The following is a 20,349-nucleotide window of genomic DNA, read 5'->3' on the forward strand; positions in this document are numbered from 1 at the left end:
GAAGCTAAGCTAGGGTGTAATAATGTTGTGTTAGGAGCAATTTGAAATAACGCCAAAGATACGCCCAAAATTAGCGGTTTTTTGCGTTTTCTCAGTTCTTCCATCAAGTAATAGACAGAAAATGTCCAAATTTGGTACAGAGGTTTAGCTGGGGTCTAAAGATTTTGTTATTAGGTGACTTTGATATTTCATCAAAGATACGCCCAAAATCAGCGTTTTTCTCAGCTTTTCTATGTTTTCTCAGTACTTTGACTTTCTGATGGAATGAAGCATGCTCAAATGAAAAATGCAGGCGAGCGAAGCGAGCCCGCTGATCTAATTCTTGGACGATCCAGTCGGGGGTCCAGGGGGCGGAGCTCACTGGCTAGACGGATATGGCGAGCGAAGCGAGCCTGACGGCTAGTAGTATAATATAGGAAAAAACTACTGGCTTATATACGTAGGGGATAGGAAATTCACGAATGACGCATCATCACGTCTCAGCTACTCAACTGATTAACTTTTGCATGTGGATTCTTCATTTACCGAGGATGGTTATAGGCATATTTTGAATTCTTGGAGATCTCAATTAGACCCTTGCGGAGCACGGGTTACCTGCTAATCTATAATATAATAAAGGAAAGAACTGGCTTATATACGTAGGGGATAGGAAATTCGTGAATGACGCATCATCACGTCTCAACTACTCAACTGATTAACTTGAAATGTCGCAAGTAGATTCTTCATTTACCGAGGATGGTTATAGGCCTATTTTGAATTCTTCAAGATTGTAGCAGGTCAAGTTTTTAGTTCGTCAAGGTTTCAATAAAACCCTTGCGAAGCAAGGTTTACCTGCTAGTCTATATAGTACTGGGAAGAACTTGCATATACAAGTACGGAGTAGGAAATTCACGAATGACGCATCATCACGTCTCAAATAATCATCTTGAAATTGTGCATGTAGATTATTGATTTACCGAGGATGTTTATGGGCTTATTTTTTATCCTTGAAGATTTTAGTAGGTCAAGTTTTCGGTTTATCAAGTTCTTAATTACACCCTTGTGGACAGGGGTTACCTACACTAGTTTCAAATATTTCAATTTTCATATTCTCCTGATTTTGAATTCCACAATTTCACTCATTTCGTTTCTCCTACACAGTGTTGCTCCGAGATACTACAAACCACTCTCGGTCTCAGTCAGCACCGTACCGCACATGCGTTAGTAACGGTTTTTTCCCGTTCCATTCAGTCAGTTCTTTGAATGTAACGTTCTTTGTGATGATGGTTACCGATCACTGTGAATGCGTGAAAGAGATAGCGCCATCTGCTTTGTTGAACGATAGACAAGGATAGCAATACCATTGCAAATCATACACTACCATTATAACGTGGACCTCACTATAGATACTCAAAGAATACTTTTGAATAACTATGTGATAGCTGTGACTGTTGCTGGCTGTTACTCTGTTTCTGAGACAAAGAGAAGCTGCTGAGTTACTTGTATGATGATGCAACTCCCTCTATTTCATTCCTGTCTGCAACCAAATTCCACATTTATTAGACTTTATACAGGTCTGCAGTTTCGTGTTGAAACCAACTCATATTCAGCTATTTAATAGTGATGCACTATATCACTATACCATAGAGAAACAATAGCGTAAGTAGATATCCCATGCTATAGGGCGTTTATGTCGCAACTTTTACTGTTATCTCAAGCCGATTATTGTCGATTTTTACTGTTTTGACCGTGTAAGTGTCTATGAACGGCACAATATGAGAGACTACCAGCGTCATAAAGCTTCACAGGAGAGAATTACATGAATTTACTTTCTCGCTTTGCTCTGTTGCCAGATCGTCTTTTAACAATGTAGAATTAATAATCAATTAACAAAATATCTCATCTTAATTATGAAAATTCATTATGAAATTATTGAAAAATATAATTTCTTGCTTAATAAATAGTTATTTGTATATCTAGAGTGAAAAGTACGACTTTTTCTCCCTGTGGGAAAAAGTTTGAAGCCCGAGGCGAAGCCGAGGGAAACAATTTTCCTGAGGGAGAAAAAGTATTTTTCGCTCGTGATGTACACAACATTTTTCCTCCATCTAAATTTTTTTATAGAAACTGCAAATGAAATCATTTCAATAACTTACGTATTGGTGACAATGTTTCCTAACAACATAACCTAAAATGTAAAACCTAAAAACCGGTCGGCTGATTGGCACTGCCAATTATGCTATCCATCGGCAAAAGTTGTAACAATTATATCAGCTGAGCGGCTACCAAAAATGGCTGACTCCAGATCACGCGTTTCAGATTTGAATTGCAGATCAAAAATATTTGTTGGCTGGTATTATTTGACTTGAATAAAATATTTTAAAAATTGTATAAACTTTTATCTTCTACAAATATTAAGAATATAATATCATACAAACATATATTTCATGAGTTGATCAAATTTCTTGTTGTGGTATTGAATTCAGTTGACTCAATGACAGACACCTCTATTACGCTTTCTCATCTGAGCTTAGACCTTCTAACCTATTACAATGTGAGTTTTTGAAATAGAGATGCTTCATATGTTATTTAAATGGAGTCACTTTTCCTCCCTAGGGAGTTTTTCAGTTTTTTACTACCAAGAGCAAAAAAGTGACACTTTAGTATTATGTTTCAGGGAGTAAAGTGAGTACTTTAGACAGTAGGTGGAGGAAAATATAATTGATTTTTTTAAAGGAGAATAAACAGCAAAAGTCACCTTCTTATGAAGGGTTGAAATTCAGTTGTACGTCAAAAGTTGGAGTATTCGACCAATAACTTATCCTAGAAGTTACAGTACCGGTACTAGTAGTTCTGTGAACAGTGGAACTCACGCAGTTTTCTCATCCACAATTATCTGATGTCACCTGCTCTAGTTGATTCAGTTGAATTACAATTCACAGTTGAATCATAATTTACTCTTGAAGACTGTTATTTGTTTTCTCCAAGATCAAAATCTCACTTACGTTAATAAACTCAGTTCACGTTTGAATTTTTATCCCATATGATAATTTATCCAGTTTCTTGATAATATTTCCTGATAAAAACCTATTTCTCAACTATTTTAAAATTATTTTTTCCAATCAAGAATATCATAATTTCTTCAGCATCATCTATTTAGTTCATTTAATAGTTTTTAATTTTATTTTCAATCACATATTAAATTTGTTTTTCAAATGTGAGAATATTGATACTGATGAGCACGCATCATAAAAATATTGAAACCCTACCTTATAGAAATAGACACAGCCAGTCATCTGTGTAATGCGTGCAATAAATAATCCACTAGTCAGCTGATTCATTATGAATGATTCTATGGTCTGGTCTGATTGATCCTATAGTGAGGTCCACGTTATAATGGCAGTGTGTGATTTGCAATGGTGTTGCTATCCTTGTCTATCGTTCAACAAAGCAGATGGCGTTATCTCTTTCACGCATTGCGATGCTGCCACATCGTTTATCAACAATGTAGAAATTCAACTAATTGACAAAATATTTAATCTCAATCATGAAAATTTATTATCACATCTTTAAAAAATATATTTTTTTGACAAATAGAATATGATTAACAATTTTCAACAATAATGAACAGTTAAATATTAATCAGATATACCAGTATCAGCTGTTTGGGTGGCAAGGCTGAGATCTGGCAACCCTTTTCTTCTATCTTCCTACACTGCCATTATAACGTGCACCTCACTATATTTTCAAAGTAGATGATATACATAGTCTATATAATAAGTAACTGGACTGACCTCAGGAAATTAAAATACAAAATTTCAAAACACCTGCTTGTGTATACATCGACGCGCAGTTGAAAAAGGAATACTCCTGCTAAATCTCATCGAATTCTATCAACGCGTTTGGCCGTAATCGTGTTACATACAGACATACAAAAGAAAATCCGAGTTAAAACATAGACCTCACTACGTTCGGTCAATTATTAGAGAGTTGATGAGAGAGACAGAGAGTGATAAGATGAGAGAGAGAGATTGATTGATTGATTGAGTACTTTATTTATGTAGATTACAGTATATACTGGCTTATACACTTATATACAATAGCTTACAATACAGCAACATTATAGATGAATTTACATAATATAGACTAAGAAAATAATTATTGAACTGTATATGATATGAAAAAGGAATTTGTAATATAATAACTATAGATAATAATTAAATTGTTATGCATCTACATAAATTGGCGGAGCTTTGGACATATCAGAGAGAGAGTGAGTGAGAGAGAGAGAGAGAGATTGATAGATTGATTGTTTTTATTGATTGCCTTCATTAAGGGCGGAGTTAGGACTCCAGGTCCTCTCTGCCACACAACCCTTTACATTTCATACAATACTATGAATAACTAATTCAAGATTGTAATAAAACAATATTGTTAGATTGTAGATTGTTTCGAGAGAGAGAGAGTGAGTGAGAGTCAAAAAAAAGTCAAAAGTCCGAGTTAAAACATAGACCTCACCACGTTCGGTCAATTACATCTACAACAGTCTTCGACTTATTGAAGTGTTCCCATACATATGATTACTCTGTATTATTATGATGATACTGTGTTGAATAAATTTATATCTTATGTTGATGTTTGTGCAAATTGCAGACGTCTTTCGTCGAAAAAGGACGACGTCGACCGCAGTTTGAGGAGCCGCAACGGCGTGGATAACCGCGGATTCGAGTTGGATCACAGCTCCGGCACGCCCAAGAACACAGCCTGGCGAGGTGGAACCACTGCCGCCATGGTCACCCATCCACCGCCGATCCATCGGCCCGTGTTGCAGGCGGCGTTCAGACGCACAGATTCGGCCAGCAGTAATGCAAGCAGCCTCCGGGTGGACTTCAGGCAGATGGACAACCACAATCCGGCTGTTAGGTTCGTCTAGAATACAGATGAATACACCACTACAACACTACACTCACCACTACACTAATAATATGGTACACGTTTCACCTTATTTCGCATGTATTATATACAATATCAATCCGATTCTCCTTCTTCTTCTTCTTCTTTTCTTCTTCTTCTTCTTCTTCTTCTTCTTCTTCTTCTTCAAAACAGTTGTTCATCTTCATCTTTCATTCTGCCAAAACATAATAATTCTATTATCTATATTCATATAAAAGCGAAATGACACTCACTGACTGACTGACAGACTGACTGACTCACTCACTCACTCGCAGAACTAAAAATCTACCGGACCAAAAACGTTCAAATTTGATAGGTATGTTCAGTTGGCCCTGTAGAGGCGCACTAAGAAATCTTTTGGAAATATTTTAACTCTACGGGTTGATTTTAAGGGTTTAAAGTTCGTCTTTTAGCATGTATATTCTTCTTCTCCCAATCTCTTAATTATAATTGAAATTTCCATATCATATGTTACTATAGAACTATAATCTAGATGGAGTACCTCTTCGAAACAGTTGTTAACTGGCAACTAAATTAATAATTTTGTCAGGTTGGCATTAAGTTGAGTTGACTTTGTTAGGTTGGCACCAAGTTGAAGATTTAAATGCATTTATCCCGGAAAAATTTGTTTGGGCACTGCTACTTCAATCCTGGGAATATTATATTACTAGCCGTCAGGCTCGCTTCGCTCGCCATATCCGTTGAGCCAGACGTTTAGTCTGGACCCCCGACTGGATTGTCCTAACATATGATAAAAATGCTCAAATGAAAAATGCAGGCGAGCGAAGCGAGCCTGCTGATCTCATTTTTGGACGATCCAGTCGGGGGTCCAGGGGGCGGAGCCCCCTGGCTAGACGGATATGGCGAGCGAAGCGAGCCTGACGGATACTAGCGTACGGATACACGTAATTGTGACCTCCTTCTCCTTCTTTAGCTTTTTATTTTTCTTCTTCCTCTTCTTCTTCTTCTCGTAACGTAATGAAGCAAGTACCGTTGATTCAACTTGCATCATAGCATGCAATTTACATTCCTTTTCTACTCCTGATTATTTATTATTTCTTCTAAAAGTGTAGTTATCACACATTTTCACCACAAAAATCATATTTTAACCAACAAAAATGCTCTTTTTCAAAAAAATAGACTCACTATAAGGATGCTACTTCTACTATTTCTCTCCCAAATTTAGATTATATATTTTTAAAATATTAAATTTTCTACATTTTTACATTATTTTAATCAACAAAAAATTACTTTTTCAAAAAACAGACTCATCGTAAGAATACTCCTTGTACTATATTTCCTCTCCCAAATTCAGATTCCCATTTTGAAAGTATTTATTTTTTTACATTTCGACATCATTTTAACCAACAAAATTTACTTTTTCAAAACATACACTCACCATTACGATACTCTTTCCACTATTTTTCTTCTTCTTCTTCTGCTACTGCTTCTTCTTCTTCTTCTTCTTCTTCTTCTTCTTCTTCTTCTTCTTATTCTTCTTCTTCATCTCAACCGACTCCTCCTCCACCACCACCACCTCCTTCTTCTCCTTCTCCTTGTTCTCCTCTTCTTCCTCGTCCTCATCCTCTTCTGCTTTTCTTCTCTTGCTTCTTCTTTTTCTTCCTTCTCCTTCTCCTTCTCCGCCTCCTCGTTCTCCTCCTCGTCCTCCTGCTCCTCCTTCTCCTTCTCCTTCTTCTTCCCCTGCTACTTATGATCATCTTCTTTTACAAAGCTCTCAAACCTTGCTCGAGGTACTCCTATTTTATGTTTCCAACATTCTTCTCTTTATTCTATTTTCTGTCCTCTTCAATCTTCTTTCCCTCCGTCATCTGTCACCTATTCCTCTCTCTCACTTTCCTATTTCTTACCAATACCCAACTACAAGTCTCTAAAAATCCCACATATTCAGTCAGATTCTGATACATCAATGAAAGCATTTGCACTCAATTAAATTGAGAAAATAACAATGCACAAATACATACGGTACCCACATTACCCATACAGATGGGCCTGCAATAGATGTCTCTACTTATGTAAACTAGCCTGTATAATATTATATTTGGCTTATACCATAGAGTAAAGATAACACAAGGAGATAACCTATGGCATAGGGCGTTTATGTTGAAAATTCCACTTCCTAAGCTGCGTTTACACCAAAGCTATTAACAAAATGTTTATTTTTCCGTCATAATAGATTCTATTAGATTAAACGGAGCTTAAAAAAACAAATGTGCACATCATGTGTATGATAAGTTATATCATAGAGTAAAAGCGTAAGTAGATATCCCATGGTATAGGGAGTTTATGTCGTAGCTTTTACTGTTATCTCAAGCTGATAGTCCACATAGTTCTTTCCTTGAAGCTGTGTGACACTTGTAGTCTCTCATATTGGGCCGTTCATACACTCTCACCCCAACAAAACAGTGAAAATCGACAGTAATCGATAGTAATCGGCTTGAGATAACAGTGAAAGTTTCGACATAAACTCCCTATACCATGGGATATCTACTCACGATATTGTTTCTCTATGATTATATTCAATTTAATAGAGTCTATAAGGACGGAAAAATAAACATTTTGTTAATAACTTTGGTGTAAACGTAGCTTTACTCAAGCCGACAGTCGTTGTTCCTGGTGAGGCTATATGTGACGCTGGTAGTCTCTCACACTGTGCCGTTACACTCCCAACAACACACTATAGACAGAAGTCACCAGTAATCGGCTTGAGTTAGCAAAAACTCGAATTAAAAATTTGGAACATAAACAACCTATAATATGAGATATTTCCTTATTCTATCTTTTCTCTATGCTTATACACAGTTAGGCCTAAACAAACGTACAAACGAATAATATTGTTTTATTTGATGAAGTGTCAAAGTTTAGACAGAAATGTCTCTACCACTCTACCACGATTTCAATACTCACAATTCCACAAGGAATAAAAATGTAATGTAGGTAATTATCCAACCAATTTCAGAAAGTATGAAGTGAAGAATTGGTTGATATTTTGATTGAATGCAACTTTAATTTATTGTTAAAGGGTGTTTACTGAGAACCGCATGGTTTTAAAAAAGCCACAATTTTTTCAATTTTGAACCAAAACTTTATTTTTCCACACAATGTGTTCTACAAACTCAGAACTTTGAGAAAATTAAAAAAATTAAGTACCAAAAATAAGATCCCGTAGGGATCGTCCTTCCGATTGAATACATGTTTCCAGACGTTCCCTGAAGTAACGCATCGCATCTCGTACCGTAACATAGCTCATTGAATGACTTGGATTGGCTTAGTTTTCAAATTTCATTCATGGGACATAGCCTATTACTAGTAGTTCTGTGAACAGTAGACCTCAAGCAGTATTCTCATCCACAAGTACCTGATTGAAACTATAGACCTTATGGAAATACAGCAATAGACTGGCTTCTCCACACATCTGTGTAATCACTTGTCAGCTGATTTATGATGAATAATTCTATAGTCTGATTTTTACTCTAATATTGGCGTATGAAGGAGGCTCATTTTTCCTTTTATATTATCCTTGAAATGCAAAATTTCCAAAAACCTTGTATATACGTCGACGCGCAATTAGAAAAGGAGCATACCTGTCAAATTTCATGAAAAGCTATTACCGCGTTTCGCCGTAAATGCGCAACATATAAAAATTCAAAAATTGAAACATTTTAACATCCAAACATTTAAACATTAAGGGCCAGTTTCCAAACTCGGGATTTAGCTAAGTCCTAGACTTTGAACAGCTGGAGTCAGATAATTGGCTTTCCAAAACGGGGTGTAGTCGCAGTCATTGTCATAGTCACGTTTGTATTAAATTTCGAAAAACTAGAAAATTGAACACAAAATAAAATAAAGAGAAAATAGTGTAAAGTTTCAGATATTTTGAATTATTTAGGAATGTCTAATTTCCTCAAGGAAAAACGTTTCCAATTGTAGAAATGAGAAAATATAAACTACGACTACTGTTATAAAAGCTGCGACTACGCCCCGTTTTGGAAAGCTAATTTTCTGACTCCAGCTGTTTAAAGTCTAGGATTCAGCTAAATCCCGAGTTTGGAAACCAGCCCTAAGAGAAATGCCAAACCGTCGACTTGAATCTTAGACCTCACTTCACTCGGTCAATTATAATTGAAATTCACATACCATTATGTTAATATAGAACTACAATCTAGAGAGACTACCTCTTCGAAACAGATATTTTGAATTTGTAACTAAATTAATAACCAGACCAATTTTGTCAGGTTTGTATTAAGTTGAGGAAGGTTTCAAAATCAGATTTGACTTGTGTTACTTTATTAGTTTCAATTCAATTTATCTCACCAAAACACAGAAAACAATACAAAGCTGTGACAATCAGAATAAAAAGCAATTATCATTATTCTAAATATCAACTAATATACATTGGTGTGGCTGGAAAAAGAAGCCTTGAGCTCCAGCCACGAGTTCGAAAATATTCTTTAAATTATTGGTACATTTGCCGTGATAATATTCTAAAATACAAACCAAAAGATAGTAAACCAAAAACCAAAAATATGTATAAATAAACACACAAAATCAATTCTTGAATCAAAAGTTTAGTACTTAGTTGAAGAACTTATCTATAATACTGGACTTAAATTAACTAGAGATTTTGCACATAGATTCTTGATTAACCGAGGATGGTTCTAGGCCTACTTCAAGTTTCCACTCGGTCAAGTTTTAAAATAGACTCTTTTACGGAGCACGAGTTACCTCTGCTACTTTACCATAGGCAGGGGATATTAGAAGTTCAAGCCACATTAATAGTATATTTCGCACCTAGAGCAGAAAAACATTTTTGCCCGTGGTGCGAACGATATTTTTCGCCACACTACAGGTATTGTTGACAAAATGAATAGTCTAAAGAATACAAAATAAAGAATACTCGTTAAGCTATCGTACCTATCTCTTGATTTTAGTGGTAGAAGATTTGCAGTCAGGATTTCAGATTCTTTTTAAATTTCACTTGGAATACCACAGTCATCTTCAAGCATTTTTGAAAATTCGGAATGCACTAATCACCAATAAATAATTGAATAAAACTGGTTGCGAAGCGAATTAGTTTGATTCGAAACTGGAACTGAAATCATGGCGACTTTAGCTGATGATGAAAGTGGCCACTCGCCCGATCTAGCGGATGACTTATTATCTACTTCCATGAGCGGCTGGAAAGAGACAACTTTCTGGCCTAGCCCGGAAAAGAAACCCTTTTCTGACGTCGTCTGCAAACAAGGTCTTTCAGATCTACGTAGGGACTGGAAAACAGCTGCTTTCTGTGCAGTGTGGCGAAAAATAATAACTTGCAAAATAAAATATTTCCCACATCATTGCATGGGTTATTCTCATTTATTCATTCACTTCTAAATTTTATAAATCATTTTTCGTTTATGTTTTAGGAATGATGGAATACAAGAGCACCGTATGAAGGACCTGACGATGTACTAGAAACTGGAATAGAGGAGCAACAAAGAAGACTATCTGATAAATATATCGATGATAGAGGTATTCACAATGTTGTTCTAGCCATTTGATAACTCTGGATTGTGAACGCCCCATCTAAAATCATCTGCTATTAGCTAACTGCAGTAGTGATTGAAGCGGATAATTTGTGTAACTTAAAATTAGTTTGAAAAAGTAAGATTATAAACATATGGCTGCCGCTTTAACAGAGATAGCTAGAGTTTCCAGACTCAAACCTGCGCTATCTGCCACCTCGTCTGTTAATTTTTTTCCAACGTACCACTATAGCATTGAGTTAACACAGACTTAGCAAATAGCTGGAGTTAGGGAATAGCTCGACTTAGCCAGCTATATCCAACATTGTGAATACCCCTAATGATAATAATAAATTGAAACATTATTGATATTAGAAAGAGGAAACATGAATTCCAGATATTTCTGGTGCTATCTTTTCGATCATACGATTTTTAATTCAGTGCTTAGTAGTTCTATTCTCAAAAATATTTATTTTTCAAAATTATCATTTTTTTTTCAATTGTCAGTTGTTGATGACTTGTTAATATTATTCTAAGGGCCGGTTTCCGAGCTCGGGATTTGGCTAAGTTCTAGACTTAGAACAGGTGAGTCAGAAAATTGGCTCTCTGAAACGGGGCGTAGACGTAGTCCACGTTTAAATTAAATCTCGAAAAACTAGAAAATTTAACTCAGAATAAAAAAGAGAGTGAATAGTGTGAAGTTTCAGCTATTTTTTTGAATGTTTCATTTCGTCAAGAAAAAACATTTCCATTCATAGAAATTAGAGAACGAAGATTATCATAAAACTACGTCTCTACGCCCCGTTTCGGAAAGCCAATTTTCTGACTGCAGCTGTTTAAAGTCTAGAACTTAGCTGAATCCCCAGCTCGGAAACCGGCTCATAGGATTTTTGAGAGTATCTCACTATCAAGTAAAAACAAATTTCAATGTAATAGATAGCCTTCAGTAAATAATAAACAAATCCAATTTCATTGAATATTTTGCAAGACAAGTCTTCCAAAGTAAAGGTATTGAAAATTCATAAAAAAGAATTGTAGTACGCCCTTTGAAATTGATAAAATGATAGTATAAAAATACATATTATAGCTACTAGATTCAGTGATCACACCATCATTTATACTTGAATGAACTTTAAAAATCTAAAATAATGGATAATATAAACCCACTAGAACAAAGGAAATCTATTCTTATAACCTGACGATTGTGTGATCACCAAAACTAGTAGTTATAATAATTGTATTTTTATTCTATTATTTTATTAATTTCAAAAGGTACTACAGTTCTATTTTATAAATACAAGAAAGTAGCCCTGAATTCATACATTACAAGAAGGTATTGAAAATAATGTTTCATTTCCTCATTGCATAATAATAAGCAATTGATAAATGTAAGCAATGGTAACTATTATAATTATGCCATGCTGAGAGTGATATATGGATTTCCTAATGTATTATATTATTATATTTTAATGATAGGTATAGTCTCGAAATAAATAATGTGATATATATTATTGTATTCTTATTTTGTATTGTAGGTACTGTTATGAAAATTATTCTCTTCTTTGAATTTAATTTTGGTTATCTTAACATTTAAATAAATAAATAGCCTATTTTATAAATGAAATATAAATTTTGAAGTTTCAGAGTTTTTTAGTGTGTATAGTGTAGGTGTTCTATATAGTATGGTGTAGAACTTGAAATACACAAACACAATACCCTCATGCTGAATAATACTACATTATTCCAATCAAATCATGGAATACCTGTATATCATAATACAGTAAACTGTTATTCTAATAAATAATGAATTAAAGTCAGTATTTTCTCCTACTTATTGCTTTGGAATATTGTGGATAATATTGTTAATCTGATTGGAATCATTGAATTCACATGGTTATTGTGTATGACTTGATACTTGCCATATAATAATTAATTTATTGTATAAAGTCTATTCTATCTTTGCTCCTAAACTTGTATTATATTTTGTTTTAATCTCATTTTATTTCAGATGTAAGAAAAATTGTAATTTAGTGTGGAGTATGATGAGTAAATAAATTGTTAGTGATATGAGAGCAGATTGGATGATTCATTGTTACCTGAGTTTACATTTATCTACTGCAATGCCAGGTCGACCCGTGATGGAGGTGGAGCAAGCCCCTAACACTCCATCTATTTGCAAAAATCAGTTCAATATACTGGCCACACAATGTGCGGCGTATCAGATAATAAGCTGATAAGAACAGATACTACACTTTGATCTTAGCCAACAGGCCGAGAAGCGATATCTACTTGATATCTGCTTACTATCTGCTGATTGATATCTACTTACTTAATTATCAATAAACTCATTTGAAATTTGAAATCTATATGTGAAGGGTCACTGACTATTCCTTTGATACTTCCATATTGGGAGTATTTTAATTGACCGAACGAAGTGAGGTCTAAGATTCAAGTCAACGGTTTGGCATTTCTCTTAATGTTTAAATGTTTAAATGTTTAAATGTTTAAATGTTTAAATGTTTAAATGTTTAAATGTTTAAATGTTTAAATGTTTAAATGTTTAAATGTTTGAATGTTTAAATGTTTGAATGTTTAAATGTTTTAATGTTTAAATGTTTAAATGTTTAAATGTTTAAATGTTTAAATGTTTAAATGTTTAAATGTTTAAATGTTTAAATGTTTAAATGTTTAAATGTTTAAATGTTTAAATGTTTAAATGTTTTAATGTTTAATGTTTAATGTTTAAATGTTTAAATGTATAAATGTTTGAATGTTTAAATGTTTGAATGTTTAAATGTTCAAATGTTTAAATGTTTAAATGTTTAAATGTTTAAATGTTTAAATGTTTATATGTTCATATGTCGCTCATTTACAGCGAAACGTGGTAATAGATTTTCATGAAATTTGACAAGTATGTCCCTTTATTAATTGCGTGTCGATGTATATACAAGGTTTTTGGAAATGTTGCATTTCAAGGATAATATAAAAGGAAAAAGGAGCCTCCTTCATATGCCAATATTAGAGTAAAAATCAGACTATAGAATCATTATTCATCATGAATCAGCTGACAAGTGATTACACAGATGTGTGGAGAAGCGAGCCTATTGCTGATTACACAGAACTACTAGTATTTAGTCAGGCCTACTAAAATGTATTATTCCCAGTTTCTAGATCACTTACTGTATTGTTTCCAATTATTATAACTCTGTGGTTTTAAGATCCATTAGATCTGAATATCGGGGCACCGAGCTTCGATCGTTATTTTTATTCATTGATAAACAGAACACAATTCTCTAAAATGATCATGTTGGTATTTCACAGCTGGCTATACGTCATCTTATGAATTTCGGGGATGCGATATTTTGATTTTTCACATACTCACTTTTTTACTATCCACAGCTGTTTCAGCCAAGGATGAATTATCCTTCTAATGTCGTTCAGCGAGTTTTCTCAAGGATGAGACCTAGTGCTATCAAATATTAATTTATATCATAAACCTACTATGTTCCAAATTTCGTGAAAATCGTTACAGCCATTTTCGAGATCCGTTAAACATAAATAACCAGATATGAAAATAGCCAGATATAAAAATAACCAGATATAGAAATAACCAGATATAGAAATAAACAGATATATAAATACAGAAATTGCTCGCTTAATATAATAGGATGAAAGATTAGAATTTCTCTCAGTTTTATATTTATTGCTGGTGACATTGAAACAATATAACTTCAAATTTATGTTTAAATTATTGAATATTCCTCTAGTTTTGAAATTATGTAGTTATGCCTTGTCATGGAGTATTCACTTGTACATATTTTTATTTTATAAAAAATATATAGTGTATGCAAATTTTTATTCTCAAGGGCCGTTTTCCGAGCTCGGGATTCAGCTAAGTTCTAGACTTTAAACAGCTGGAGTCAGAAAATTTGCTTTCCGATTCGGGGCATAGAGTCCTACTAACTAGTCCTGATAATCTTTGAGTTCAAAGCCACTGATCAATTCCATCCAGTTTTTTTTACGTTCAGTAAAAAACCTGATCACAGATTAGTGTTCACAGATGAACCACAGAATGAAAAGTTGGCTAGTATCTTGATGCCATAATCCGCCATCTTGAAGGAAAGTGTAGCATTGTAATACTGACAGCAGTAGTTTTAATTTCTAACAAGATGATGCAGTCATGTGTCGTGGTCTTGGTGCACTCAAATCTTGGTTAGATTGATACCTTCCATTATGTGTGTATTCTGTGGCTGAACGGTTGCTCATGAGTCATGACTGACAGATGTTTCCCCTGTTGATCATATTTTGTAAAAAAAACTAGAACTTAACCTATTTCATTGTAATCAATTAAAATGGAAAGCCTTCAGGTGATTGGAGTAGTTTTAAATGCTTTGTAAAATATTATAAATGTTATTGAATGTATGTAATCTTGCATTTCTCTGCTCCCAAATACATTATAATGGAGTCCATCATTTGTAAACAACCTCATATTCAGCCATGTCTGTTTATGTTCAGCTACTCTATTTACGTTCTTTTCCATTGGTGGAAAAGTACGATTAACTGCTCAGTGAACAAGCCGGATATGACATATTTTTTTTCTTATCAGTTAGACCAAAGACCTTGAAGAGGTATAAACGCACAATACTATTGGCCTTCCCAATGAAGCTCTTACTTCAAATTAAAGGCTCCATTGAGGTATTTTAGCCCTAGATATTATATAATATATATTTTTTGAAAGATCTTTAGTATGTAATAATCTTCCAGGCTGTCCCCTTAATGGCCGATTTCAATTCCAAATAATCTAGCGCTGCATGTAAGTCTATGCATCGTTCAATGACAAAACAGTACTTCGTTCAGAGCCACGTTCACTCACCGATCTCATCGTTCACTCACCGATCAGTGGCTTTGAACTCAACCAATGGTTGGAAACGTTTTTCCATGTCGAAATTAAGTATGGCTAAATAATTTAAAATAGCTGAAACTTTACACCATTTTCTCTTCATTTTATTTTGTGTTCAATTTTCTAGTTTCTCGTAATTTAAATTGTAGACTACGACAAATTTGGCAGGTTTGTTCAGTTGTCCATTTAAAGGCGCTCTAGGAACGGATTTGTAAAAAATCCAAAGATAAGCCCAAAATATGCGTTTTTCAAGCGTTTCCACAGCTTTTTCAAGAGCTAATTGGCAAAATTGGTATGCAAGCTCACTGCGTTTTCATTGCATATTCCTAGCATTTTTCTGTGTTATAAAACATTTTTCATGAATGAATTGTGAGAAAATGTTCAAAATTGGTACAGAAGTTCTGAAAACTTTGTCTTGAAAGGACTACAAAATTACGCCAAAGATACGCCAAATATGGGTGCTTTAACGGCATTTTCAGAGGGTTTCTTTCCACAAGTTCTTCATTCAGTTTTAAAATCATTTTTCACATTTCTCAAGCAAATTCACACTTGAAAGGGTTAGATATGGATGTTTGTCAAGTTATCCATATCCTGTTTCAAATTCTCAAGAACTTCTTTCTTTTCTTTGCCACTCCCTCAAGAAACTTCCTATTGGACTGGAATTCAATAGTTCTCATAACATCCTAACCAAGTCCCTAATTGAAAAATAACTAAATATTTATAAATTCTGATAAAAAAAAAGATTTTAGCAGCCCTGCACTACATAATTCGAGGAAAACTGGTGATTGAATAAAGCCTGAAATAAAGTCCATTTTGATTCATGTCTATAATTTTTAAGTGAACAAATATTACAATATTTCAAGAACATGAAATTCATGGTCCTCCCTTGAAGCTCAGTTATCTTAAAGTGAAATTCAATCTGACAATTTTGAGTTTGAAATTTATTCATGATCAAATAATAACAAAAAAGCCATATACCTATTTGCAAAGTGAGACAAAAACCAAACTTTTTTCTCACAACCAATACGTTAAGTCTATTCAGTTTTCAGTTGACCCTTTGAACCCTTCCTTGCTGATTTTGCTCACCTAAAATAACACACGAATAGTCGCGCCCGCGGCAAATTGCTGCACAATTGTAACTTTTGTATGTAGCTTTGGGAATTTTCGTTTTCCAAGGTTGGCAACTCATGTAATCCTTGCTGTAACTGCAGTACCTACTATTACTTAGTATGTAATACTAAGTAATAGTAGGTATTGGTAACTGTCCTCCAGACAATCTTGAACAGTTTGAGGATGACAGAATGAACGTTGACTAATTTCAATACATGGGTAACAACTTCCTATTTTATATTCCATCTTCTGATTTAAACTTTCATTATCTTTTTATTGTATCTATATGTCAGAAAATGAGTCAAATAAAGAAGGTTTATTCATTCCATTCATGAGTAGATTATTTTATCCCATAAAAATGATAAATTCTAACAATAGATTTGCAGTACCGTATGTATTTTTGGAATCTCTTCCATGTATTATGTTATTATATACTATTGAATAGTATATAATAACATAAAACACGTTGAGAAAGATTTGAAATTAATAAATATTGAAAGAGAATTGTCAAAACCAACTGTTTATAGTCTAGGGAGCCATAAGGGTGAGTGTGAGCAAAATGCTCATGCGCGACCACTGACATTCTGCAAGTCCAGGCGACTGCTCGCTTGTCAAGCAAGGTATAAAATGTTATAAATATTTCATCAAACTTGTATTGCTAATACAAAATATAATGTAGTTTGAAGACAAGATGTAGATTGGGGCATAATTTGATTTTACCTCAATGTCTATAAAAACCTAGGTCTATTTATACAGAGTGTTTCAGAAGTAGTATTGAACATTTAAGAGTATTGTTCCTGGATGATAGGAGACTACAAATGTTGTATTTGAAGTGTCCAAAACTCAGCGGTTATCCTTATAGCTGCCATTTTGTTTTTTTCACTTGGGAATTTTCATCTCAAGAACGAATTGTTGTATTGATCTGAAACCATCCTAGACTTCATCCATGCTTCAGTTAGGCTACACATATAGGTTAGACCTACTCGTACTGGTATAAATAATATTGGAAGGTTATTTCAGAATTATTTACATTAAAATTACTTTTTTTGGATAGGATTACTATTTTTCTATTATCTTTAAAAGATATTGGAGTGGAAGACCTACCAAATAACTTAATTTCTGTTGTTTTGAAATTCAGATTGTTGTATCAGAGCTTTTTAAATTGGCCGCCATTTCAGATTTGTATGAAAATAAAAAACTGATCTCAGTTATGGAAGCAAATTTTTGAATCAAATCATGAAAAAATATATTTTCTTGATTAATTTGACATTTAATTGATTATTTTATCAGGGAAATTATAATTATTATTGAATCCAATTCAATGGGATGAATTATTGAGTAATAGCTGTGTACACTCAGTGGAAAAATGGAGAGACTTTGCAATGTTTTTCTCCTATAGTGAGGTCCACGTTATAATGACAGTATTTGATCAACTTTGGTTGCTATCCTTGTCTATCATTCGACAAAGACGGTGGTACTATCCTTTTCTAGATCCACAACGATGACAATTATGTTTTTTACAGTGTAGAAATATAATTAGTTAATGCAGAGAATCGGCATCGCTATTCTTCTATCTTTATTCATTGCCATTATTACGTGGACCACACTATATCTTTCTTCGCCGCCATTATAACGTGGACCTCACTATACCTTCCAATACAGAGCGCAGGCGCCAACGTGGATATTCCCAATTCATGTGACCCGTGTTTGTGTGCTCTTCCACAAAGTAAAGGGAATTTCTGTTCTCTTTCTTCTCTGTGGCTCTTCTAGTCTTCCATGTTCCATATTTATACCGTCTAGGCACTAGGCGTCTACCGTCATAAACTGTCATACCATACCATGGCCATGGGTATTCTCAGTATTTGCTCTCTGCACCTCTGCAGTATTTTAATAAATTTTCCATAGTTTGATAGAGTAATTTATTTCAGATTTAGCCTGATATCAATTTGAATATATTCTTCTTAATTTTACTACAAATACAAAAATGGAGTCAAAAGTAAGTAGCCTACTTGGAAATTGTTTACAGTACCTAATAAAATCGACTATTAAACTAAAATAACCTGAAAATCATTATTCCAGTTATTATTATTATATAATGCAGTATGCAGATCATGTTAAATACAGGTTCTAGAGCATTATTGAATGATAAAGCCACAACAAAATCAATATTCACATAATTTATTATCCATTATAGTCCAGTCAAGGAAAGGTTATAAAGGGGAAAGTTGGGAAGACAATTTTTGACCCCCAGTTCTGTTGAGGGTAGTAAGGAGGTAAACATATAAAAATTCCCCACCCCTACCAACTGTGCTAATGGGGTTGGGGAGGTTTAAAGGTACCATTTTTTGGTTTCTCGCATGAAACTCGAAAACTATGTATCCTAAGGACTTCACTGTCATATAACAAATTATAGCTTATATAATTTCCAACAATATTCATTTAACAACTTTTTTTATATATCCTGTAGTTTTGGAGATATCCGCTTTTGAAGGTGTGACATTTTCGAAAAAACACGTTTGCCACCAATCTTTCCTATTTTTGCTCTTAAAACTTTTTAAAAATCGACGGAAAAAATCCATGCTGATTATGAGCTTATAGAGCATTGAATTCTCTTCAATTTGATGTATAATTTTACGTTATTACAAATTTTACTACACCTTTTGTAACAGCTTTAGTGTTGAATGTGAAATCTCTATTTTTGCAGCATTAGACCAATTGACAAAGGGAATTGGAGGGAATGTTTTAAACAAAATTTTTCACTTTGCAACTTTGTTGAGACTAGTTAGGAGGAGAACATATCAAAAGTCCCCATTCCTAACTCATGTGCTAAGAGGATGAGGGTGGTTTTAAAGTTGCATTTTTCAGCGTTTTGCTTCCATGCTCATATCTTGAGAACAATATATTCAACCGACATGACTAAATATTCAAAAATGAAGCTTGATAAATTCTCTACACTTGTTTCATATTCTCAACAGTTCCCGAGATATTCGCTCCTGAAGGTGTTTGATTGTTAAAATAATGGGTTTTTATCCAATGTTTTGCACTTTCAGCGCTTATAACTCTCCAACAATGCATCATAAAAACTGATGCTTATCGTAGGTTTGTAGAAATTGAATTCTCTTCAAAATTGATATATTATTCCACTATTCCAGATTTTTCTTTCATTGTTATAGCAGCTTCAATGTAGGGGGTGAATTTTCATTGCTGCAACAATTGATCGGTCGATAATGACATTTTAAGGGGGTGTCTGTAACACAATTTTTGATTTTGCAGCTTGATTTGGACTGGTTAGTAGGTGAACATACAACATAGCAAAAGTGTGCATCTTCGTCCTCTCTGTTAAAGGTGTGGAACCGCTGAGATGACACTTGTTGCTAGTTACTAGTTCATTATACATAGTAAAAGTACAAAGAAAAAAGAATATTAGAAATAAAATTAAATACCAGTAAAAATCTGCAAGTGTTTTCTGTTATGTGCTATATATATTTATATATATTCATATTTTATTCATTCAGGAGCAGGTGTTACCTGTGCTCTGCAAGAATCTGATAAAAGCACAAATGGATTGAATTTAGTTGTATAGTTACTTGCTATTGAGAATATTAACACTTGTAATATTCTACAATATAAAGACTCTTTGAGTTTTTTATCTTATGTAGGAGTTGCATTACAAATTAAATCATTTTAATTGTCAAGATTATTATCAATTGATCAATAAAAATGAAAAAAGGCCCACAATCATCCTCAGTAAATCAATAATCCTTATGCAAAATTGAATTTAACCAGTTTATTGATGTCTGGATTTCTATCTTGTAAATAATTCAAAAACTGGGTATTAGTATTTAAAAATCACTTTGTAGTTGAATGTAGGCTTTTGGATTT

The 20,349-nt window shown here is 33.8% G+C and overlaps 3 protein-coding genes and 1 non-coding gene across 12 annotated transcripts in view; 2 read left to right on the forward strand and 2 right to left on the reverse strand.

The window, feature by feature from the left end:
• LOC111058481 (dual oxidase maturation factor 1) overlaps positions 1-12,534 on the forward strand; it is a gene marked incomplete at its 5' end in the record, with an annotated part of 98,093 nt that extends 85,559 nt beyond the window's left edge. Inside the window, 2 exon segments of the mRNA XM_039440969.1 lie at positions 4,633-4,902; positions 10,359-12,534. Coding sequence (XP_039296903.1) covers positions 4,633-4,902; positions 10,359-10,407 — 319 coding nt within the window. The 3' untranslated portion in view covers positions 10,408-12,534.
• The window catches only part of LOC111054622 (gastrula zinc finger protein XlCGF57.1), a 721,792-nt gene that overhangs the window by 464,146 nt on the left and 237,297 nt on the right, over positions 1-20,349 (reverse strand). The gene's annotated exons all lie outside the window — the stretch shown is intronic.
• Positions 1-20,349, forward strand: part of LOC111060042 (gastrula zinc finger protein XlCGF57.1-like) — a 410,286-nt gene that overhangs the window by 299,074 nt on the left and 90,863 nt on the right. Inside the window, exon 1 of one of the 2 annotated variants that reach the window (XM_039440948.1) lies at positions 18,255-18,463. The exons of the other annotated variant lie outside the window; for it this stretch is intronic. Coding sequence (XP_039296882.1) covers positions 18,452-18,463 — 12 coding nt within the window. The 5' untranslated portion in view covers positions 18,255-18,451. Of the gene's footprint in view, positions 1-18,254; positions 18,464-20,349 lie in introns of those variants that run through there. 2 annotated transcript variants of the gene reach the window in all.
• Positions 12,549-12,740, reverse strand: LOC120354304. Its single transcript, XR_005572933.1, has one exon. It is a non-coding gene; the product is annotated as a U2 spliceosomal RNA (small nuclear RNA).

This window comes from Nilaparvata lugens, chromosome 14 (genome assembly GCF_014356525.2).
Source record: "Nilaparvata lugens isolate BPH chromosome 14, ASM1435652v1, whole genome shotgun sequence".
NCBI classification, from domain to species: domain Eukaryota; kingdom Metazoa; phylum Arthropoda; class Insecta; order Hemiptera; family Delphacidae; genus Nilaparvata; species Nilaparvata lugens.